Source organism: Oncorhynchus gorbuscha, linkage group LG05 (genome assembly GCF_021184085.1).
Source record: "Oncorhynchus gorbuscha isolate QuinsamMale2020 ecotype Even-year linkage group LG05, OgorEven_v1.0, whole genome shotgun sequence".
NCBI classification, from domain to species: domain Eukaryota; kingdom Metazoa; phylum Chordata; class Actinopteri; order Salmoniformes; family Salmonidae; genus Oncorhynchus; species Oncorhynchus gorbuscha.
The window spans coordinates 85,591,345-85,600,402 of NC_060177.1; the positions used below are offsets into that span (position 1 = coordinate 85,591,345).

Below are 9,058 nucleotides of genomic sequence, written 5' to 3' on the forward strand. Positions count from 1 at the left end.
TTAGTGTATAGATTACCACTGTGACTCTGTGTGTTAGTGTATAGATTACCACTGTGACTCTGTGTCTTAGTGTCTAGATTACCACTGTGACTCTGTTTGTGTGTTAGTGTATAGATTACCACTGTGACTGTGTGTTAGTGTATAGATTACCACTGTGACTCTGTGTGTGTGTTAGTGTATAGATTACCACTGTGACTCTGTGTGTGTGTTAGTGTATAGATTACCACTGTGACTCTGTGTGTTAGTGTATAGATTACCACTGTGACTCTGTGTGTTAGTGTATAGATTACCACTGTGACTCTGTGTGTTAGTGTATAGATTACCACTGTGACTCTGTGTGTTAGTGTATAGATTACCACTGTGACTCTGTGTGTTAGTGTATAGATTACCACTGTGACTCTGTGTGTGTGTTAGTGTATAGATTACCACTGTGACTCTGTGTGTTAGTGTATAGATTACCACTGTGACTCTGTTTGTGTGTTAGTGTCTAGATTACCACTGTGACTCTGTTTGTGTGTTAGTGTATAGATTACCACTGTGACTCTGTGTGTTAGTGTCTAGATTACCACTGTGACTCTGTGTGTCAGTGTATAGATTACCACTGTGACTCTGTTTGTGTGTTAGTGTCTAGATTACCACTGTGACTCTGTTTGTGTGTTAGTGTCTAGATTACCACTGTGACTCTGTGTGTTAGTGTATAGATTACCACTGTGACTCTGTGTGTTAGTGTATAGATTACCACTGTGACTCTGTGTGTTAGTGTATAGATTACCACTGTGACTCTGTTTGTGTGTTAGTGTATAGATTACCACTGTGACTCTGTTTGTGTGTTAGTGTCTAGATTACCACTGTGACTCTGTTTGTGTGTTAGTGTCTAGATTACCACTGTGACTCTGTTTGTGTGTTAGTGTATAGATTACCACTGTGACTCTGTGTGTTAGTGTATAGATTACCACTGTGACTGTGTGTTAGTGTATAGATTACCACTGTGACTCTGTGTGTTAGTGTCTAGATTACCACTGTGACTCTGTGTGTTAGTGTCTAGATTACCACTGTGACTGTGTGTTAGTGTATAGATTACCACTGTGACTCTGTGTTAGTGTATAGATTACCACTGTGACTCTGTGTGTTAGTGTATAGATTACCACTGTGACTCTGTGTGTTAGTGTATAGATTACCACTGTGACTCTGTTTGTGTGTTAGTGTATAGATTACCACTGTGACTCTGTGTGTTAGTGTATAGATTACCACTGTGACTCTGTGTGTTAGTGTATAGATTACCACTGTGACTCTGTGTGTTAGTGTATAGATTACCACTGTGACTCTGTTTGTGTGTTAGTGTATAGATTACCACTGTGACTCTGTGTGTTAGTGTATAGATTACCACTGTGACTCTGTGTGTTAGTGTATAGATTACCACTGTGACTCTGTTTGTGTGTTAGTGTATAGATTACCACTGTGACTCTGTGTGTTAGTGTATAGATTACCACTGTGACTCTGTTTGTGTGTTAGTGTCTAGATTACCACTGTGACTCTGTTTGTGTGTTAGTGTATAGATTACCACTGTGACTCTGTGTGTTAGTGTATAGATTACCACTGTGACTCTGTGTGTTAGTGTATAGATTACCACTGTGACTCTGTGTGTTAGTGTATAGATTACCACTGTGACTGTGTGTGTTAGTGTATAGATTACCACTGTGACTATAGTGTTGCTGAGGCAGGACCCATTGAGGTTGCTGCTGGACTGGTGAGGTGAGTTGTGGAGGATACGGGTGTGAACACTGTTGGCTCTGGCTCCCACATGGTGACATGGATGAAAAACTGCTGTTGGGAGGTCCTTGGTTGGGACTTGTCAACGTAACAGGAGGGCCATTCACAAAGCCTTGGTTTGGACTTGTCAACGTCACAGGAGGGCCATTCACAAAGCCTTGGTTTGGACTTGTCAACGTAACAGGAGGGCCATTCACAAAGCCTTGGTTTGGTCTTGTCAACGTAACAGGAGGGCCATTCACAAAGCCTTGGTTTGGACTTGTCAACGTAACAGGAGGGCCATTCACAAAGCCTTGGTTTGGTCTTGTCAACGTCACAGGAGGGCCATTCACAAAGCCTTGGTTTGCATACAGATATGGAGGATATAGAGGGGAGGAAGAGACTGGAGGAGAGACAGTATTCTGGGGACCCTGGTTTGAAGACGGTATCGTGGATGGAGGCCCACTAGCTGACGGACCTTGTTTCAGAGGGACGAGTGTTGATGATGGAGGAATGTTGTAGGAAATATAATTACCCATGTGTACATGTGGTATGTGAGGCTCTTGATTCAGGCATGGTATAAGAGCTGAAGGTGATTGGTTCCTAAATGGGGGCGTAGGAAGACTGCTGAGACAGCCCTGGTGTGAGTACTGTAACTGAGCCATGGCTTGAGGGATGTTATTAGAAGGACTCTGGTGTGAGGCTGGGCCCAGGTTCAGACCCTGTAAGCTGGGTAGAGGGTCACTGGAGAGTCCTTGGGCAGTGGTACATCCAAGACCGGTCGGGGGTGTGGTTGCTGACCAGCCATTATGACACACCCCGGGCTGCCCGCCATGTCCGTAGCTCTGATTGGCTGCTGGAATGTCCATCTTCTCCCATGCTAGTCTGTGATTGGATGTATGTCACCTTGGAGGAGGGTCCTGGTACAATGCAATGAATAATGGATGAGAAACAGGTACATTACTGATTGACTAGTCATCTCATGATCATCTTCCCAATACAGAACACTAAACATTATCACCATCAACTCTAAAATCACAGAGACACAGAGATAATGATACCAGGGTTTCATAAAAATATGTTCTTGTGATTCAAGGTATTGAACACGCATTATGACAATGCCTTAATGCACTGATCGACTGGGACCAAAAACCTGACATAAAGCTATCATAACATACCACATAACATACCTATATAATAGGACAGAATTAACTTCATTGTCCCAAATTGTCTTAGACACACAGCACTGCTGTATACAAAATAGACACTGTACATTACACACTAGACATAATAGATAGATTGCACGTTACCCTTATCATCATACACTTATCATATAGCTACATACATACATACATACATACATACATACATACATACATACATACATACATACATACATACATACATACATACATACATACATACATACATACATACATACATACATACATACATACATACATACATACATACATACATACATACATACATACATACATACATAATACTTTACATATGCCCTTAGTCTGTCAGTGACGTACTAATTAACACAACTCAGAAACATATTATTTTGGCATGCATGGTATTCATAATAAAATATATAATTTAAATATGTCACCGCACCTTAGACATCGGTTGAAAATGCTTTAGCTCTTACGTCAACACCGCAATGGCTCGTGCAAACCTCCCTCAAGTTTTCCGGATATCCTACCGCTGTCAATGTGACAGCGCCTGATATTTAGACCGCAAATCATGTATTCGTTGGTTAATTGCCACCCGGTATTCCAGGTGATGGATATGACATGAATGATATGTTCTGCGTTTGAAAATAATGTTCCGATTGGGATTTACATTGTAATTTGATGATCTGTTACAATGTAGCGGTACAGGAAACGCAGAGCTCCCTCCCACATTTGACCTACGCTTTTATCACGTATTTTACGCAGGAATTGCGTAGCCGACGTCAAAATATTCAACACCAGATGGCGGAAACGGGAAACAAATGGGAATTTGCTACGGTCAAGGTTGAATAGTACCAGATATATTATGGGGGGGATGAATGCTATGTAGTACAAATCTATTGATTTTTTTTCCTTTGCATTTCTGGTAGTGCCATAACCCTTCAGGTGCTTTAGAAGTAGTACCACACGTTGCTGCCCATGTGCTACAATGCGATGGATATCCTGCTTTGCAAATTAAGAAGTTAATAAAAGTAATTTCCATACCATGTCATTTTTTGCTTGTCATTATTTTGTCTGACCTACCATGTTTCCCAGCTGAGATCGTCCTTAACAGGAGCCATTTCTTAGTGGTTGTTGTTGTTGTTACTACTTAACCCGTAACCCAACAGACCCCATAGGAACGCTGAATAACTGAATACTGAAGAACCCTCCTCTCCACAACCACAGCTCTTCCCTCCTTCAGTTGAGGAAGAAGAAATGAAGGGATTTCTCCTAAATGGCACCCTATTCCCTATTTAGGGCACTTCTTTTAACTAGGGCACAACCTATATGCCCTGGTTTAAAAGTAGTGCACTAAATAGGCAATATGGTGCCATTTAGGAGAAATCCCTTCATTTCTTATTTCCTACTACAGTGCATTTGGAAAGTTTTCAGACCCCTTCATTTTTCCCATGTTTTCTTCCACAACAGCCTTATTCTAAAATTGATTATATTGATTTTTCCCCCCTCATCAATCAACACACAATACCACTTAATGACAAAGCAAAAACAGGTTTCTATATATTTTTCTCAAATTTAGAAGAAAAAAATACAGAAAAAAGATCACATTTACAGAAGTATTCAGACCCTTTACTCAGTACTTTGTTGATGCACCTTTGGCAGCGATTACAGCCTTGAGTCTTCATGGGTATGACGCTACACGTTTGGCACACCTGTATTTGGGGAGTTTCTCCCATTATACTCTGCAGATCCTCTCAAGCTCTGTCAGATTGGAGGGGAGCGTCGCTGAGCAGCTATTTTAAGGTTTCTCCAGAGATGTTCGATCGGTTTCAAGTCCGGACTGTGGTTGGGTCACTCAAGGACATTCAGAGACGTCCCGGAGCCACTCCTGCATTGTCTTGCCTGTCTACTTAGGGTCGTTGTCCTGCTGGAAGGTGAACCTTCACCCCAGTCTGAGGTCCTGAGCAGTCTGGAGCAGGGCTTTGTCAAGGGTCTCTCTGTACTTTGCTCCGTTCATCTTTCCCTCAATCCTGACTAGTCTCGCAGTCCCTGCCGCTGAAAAACATCCCCACAGCATGATGCTGCCACCACCATGATTCACCGTAGGGATGGTGCCAGGTTTCCTCCAGACATGAAGCTTGGCATTCAAGCCAAAGACTTGGTTTCATCAGACCAGAGAATCTTGTTTCTCATGGTCTGACAGGCTTTGGGAGACTTTAGGCAAACTCCAAGTGGTCTGTCATGTGCCTTTTACTGAGGAGTGGTTTCTGTCTGGCCACTCTACCATAAAGGTCTGATTGATGGAGTGCTGAAGAGATGGTTATCCTTCTGGAAGGTTCTCCCATCTCCACAGAGGGACTCTAGAGCTCTGTCAGAGTGACCATTGGGTTCTTGGTCACCTCCCTGACCAAGGCCCTTCTCCACCAATTGCTCAGTTTGGCCGGGCGGCCAACTCTTGGAAGAGTCTTGGTGGTTCCAATCTTCCTCCATTTAAGAATGATGGAGGCCATTGTGTTCTTGAGGACCTTCAATGCTGCAGAAATGTTTTGGTACCCTTCCCCAGATCTGTGCCTCCACACAATCCTGTCTCGGAGCTCTATGGACAATTCCTTTGACCTTATGGCTTGGATTTTGCTCTGACATGCACTGTCAACTGTGGGACCTTAAAATAGACAGGTGTGTGCTTTTCCAAATCATGTCCAATCAATTGAGTTTACCACAGGTGGACTCCTAATCAAGTTGTAGAAGCATCAATTTTGAGTCTCATAGCAAAGGGTCTGAATATGTATGTATATAAGGTATTACAGTTTTAATTGTTTATTCATTTGATAAAAATGTCAAAAAACCTGTTTTCGTTTTGTCATTAAGAGGTAGATTGATGACGAAATGGTTTTATTTTTAGAATAAGGCTGTAACGTAACAAAATGTGTAAAAAGGAAGGGGTCTGAATACTTTCTGAACACACTGTATTAACATTGTCAATAATCATTCCATCCTCTTGGTCACATAAATATTATCAATAATCATTAAATCCTCTTGGTCACATAAATATTATCAATAATCATTAAATCCTCTTGGTCACATAAATATTATCAATAATCATTAAATCCTCTTGGTCACATAAATATTATCAATAATCATTAAATCCTCTTGGTCACATAAATATTATCAATAATCATTCCATCCTCTTGGTCACATAAATATTATCAATAATCATTCCATCCTCTTGATCACATATATATTATCAATAATCATTCCATCCTCTTGGTCACATATATATTATCAATAATCATTCCATCCTCTTGGTCACATAAATATTATCAATAATCATTCCATCCTCTTGGTCACATATATATTATCAATAATCATTCCATCCTCTTGGTCACATATATATTATCAATAATCATTACATCCTCTTGGTCACATTGTCACGCCCTGGCCTTAGTTATCTTTGTTTTCTTTATTATTTTGGTCAGGTCAGTGATGATGTATGGTTTTTGTCTCATCTAGGGTGTTTGTACTGTCAAGGTTTTTTTTTTAGATTTATGGGGTTGTGTTCATTCTAGGTGTTTATGTAAGTCTATGGTTGCCTGGATTGGTTCTCAATCAGAGGCAGGTGTTTATCGTTGTCTCTGATTTGGAACCATATTTAGGCAGCCATATTCTGTGGGTACTTTGTAGGTGATTGTTTCCTGTGTCACTGTTTGTGCCACACGGGACTGGTTTGTTGCCACGTTATTATGTTGTGTTCGTGTTTAGTTTTTCTTATTAAAAACCATGGACGCCAACCACGCTGTGTATTGGTCCGATCCTGGTTTCACCTCTTCAGAGGAAGAGGAGGAAATCTGCCGTGACACACATATTATTAATAATCATTCCATCCTCTTGTTCACATGGACATTATTTTAGTTGAGCATTGAGAACCAGCAGTGACATTATTCTTCCTTAAAGGCCCAATGCTGATTTTTTAAAATGTTTAATATCAAATAATTTCAGGGTAACAATTGAGTAACTTACTGTGATCGTTTTAAATGTAAATGTTCAAAAAGAACAAAAATAGCTTCTTGGCAGAGAGCAATTTCTCAAACAAGAATGTTGATAGGAGTCAGGCCCGGTTAAAATTTTAGCCCCAGTTTTAGTTTTATCTCCCAATTTAAAAATGTCCAAAAACAGTTTAAATGATTGAGTGACAGGTTGGCAAAATATATATATGTGTTTCTCCGCTGTGCTGTATCAGCACAATGGACAGGGTGCGGAACCGTGTGTAGGGGGGCTATGGAAAGCCACTGGGTGGTTAGGGATGACTCCTTTGGGACTCCATAAAAAGAGGGGGGGAAACGTCTCATCTGTCATCTCTGTGGTAGGCAATGTAATAACATGATACACCTCCACCTGTAATATTTATACGGGCAGGGTCAAGTTTACCGTTGGGGCTGCTGCACTATTTTAATTTTGAATTAGCCTTCATTTAACTAGGCAACTCAGTTAAGAACAAGTTTGTATTTACGATGACAACCTACTCCGGCCAAACCCCGACGACGCTGGGCCAATTGTGCACCGCCCTATGGGACTCCCAATCACTGCCGGATGTGATACAGATACCATTAGCTAGCTAGCTGTAAAAAGTTTGTTATTAGCCTTAGCCTATTTAGCTAGCTTGAATCAGTCATTTAAAATCAATTGAATTCACCACAGGTGGACTCCAATCAAGTTGTAGGAACATCTCAAGGATGATCAATGGAAACAGGATGCACCTGAGCTCAATTTAGAGTCTCATAGCAAAGGGTCTGAATACGTATGTATATAAAGTATTGCTGTTTTTAAATGTTTATTCATTTGTTAAAATGTCTAAAAACCGGTCTTCAGTTTGTCATTATGGAGTAGTGTGTGTAGATTGATCACAAAACTGTTTTATTTTTTGAATAAGGCTGTAACATCTGTGTTACTTCTTTATTCTAAAAATGTGTAAAAAGTCAAGGGGTCTAAAATACTTTCTGAATGCACTGTGTACTGAATAGGGTGCCATTTGGTATGCACACAGCGATGAAAGAAGAAGAAGTGGAGGAAGAGAAAGAAGAGGAGGAGGAGGAGGAGGAAGGGGAAGAGGAAGAAGAGAATGAGGAGGAGAAGGAAGAAGAGGAGGAGGAGGAGGACGAGGAGGAGGAGAGAAAAGCAGAATGGAAGGTAGGAGAGTAGAGGAGAGGTTGGTGATTAATATTTTATCTGTTCCTCTCCAGGTCCTGAGTGAATATTGATGATGGAGTCCAGGCCTGGAGGCTTTCAACCACATTGGTACGTTAACACCTCTCTACCAAGTGCTGGTACATTAACACCACCAGGTCCCGGGGTTCACGGCCGGTCCTGGCTCTACTTTCAGTATACAGTAGTATATGATGCATACAGCCTTACCTATGAATTGCCCTGAGACCAGGTTGCACACTCACACAGTGACCGTGTGGTTGAGTGTGTGATTACAACTGGCACCCATCGTACTATACTGGGTATTATTTGTGTACCTAACCACTATGCCACACAAAACCAAGAGGCAGAGGGACCCTCTGAGTGGGTTGTTATAGACTACTACAACACACACTTATCCTGCAGCACTTTACAGTGGAAGGGAGGTTAGGTCGCACAGGTTGGGAGGAAAAGATGTTTGTCTCATATAGTACGTGTAGTAAAACTCTTCTTTATGGGGAAAGATTAGAAAGAGTCTCTTGTCTTACATACTGCAAGTACAGTACTCCTCTTATTTATAGAGAAGGTGGGAGGTCACACAGAGTGGGGAAAGGTCTCATATGTGTTAAAAGTCTCATGATTGAGTACAATACAACTGTCACTAGAGGGGAGGTAAGAATGGAGAGTTAGGGAAGACAGGATTGCTTGTTTTGTACAGTACAACAGCTGTATATTATGGGAAAGGGGTAAGGTTGGACAGAGTGGAAGGACAGGGTCGCGCTGTCTTATAAGTACAGTATAACTGTAATATTAGGGAAGGGCCCAGGGTTCACCGCGTGGTGAAATAACATATTAAGTATAGTATAACAATAGTTTATGGGGAGGGGCCAGGGTTCACCACGTGGTGAAATAACATATTAAGTATAGTATAACAATAGTTTATGGGGAGG

At 41.2% G+C, this 9,058-nt stretch overlaps 1 protein-coding gene across 2 annotated transcripts in view; it reads right to left on the bottom strand.

The window, feature by feature from the left end:
* Positions 1-3,653, bottom strand: part of si:dkey-13n15.2 (protein transport protein Sec24C) — a 21,120-nt gene extending 17,467 nt beyond the window's left edge. For both annotated transcript variants that reach the window (XM_046348750.1, XM_046348751.1), the window contains exons 1-2: positions 3,373-3,653; positions 1,694-2,669 (exon numbers count right to left, since the gene is read on the bottom strand). In XM_046348750.1, coding sequence (XP_046204706.1) covers positions 1,694-2,618 — 925 coding nt within the window. In that variant the 5' untranslated portion in view covers positions 2,619-2,669; positions 3,373-3,653. The remainder of the gene's footprint in view (positions 1-1,693; positions 2,670-3,372) is intronic.
* Positions 3,654-9,058: the final 5,405 nt, after the last annotated feature.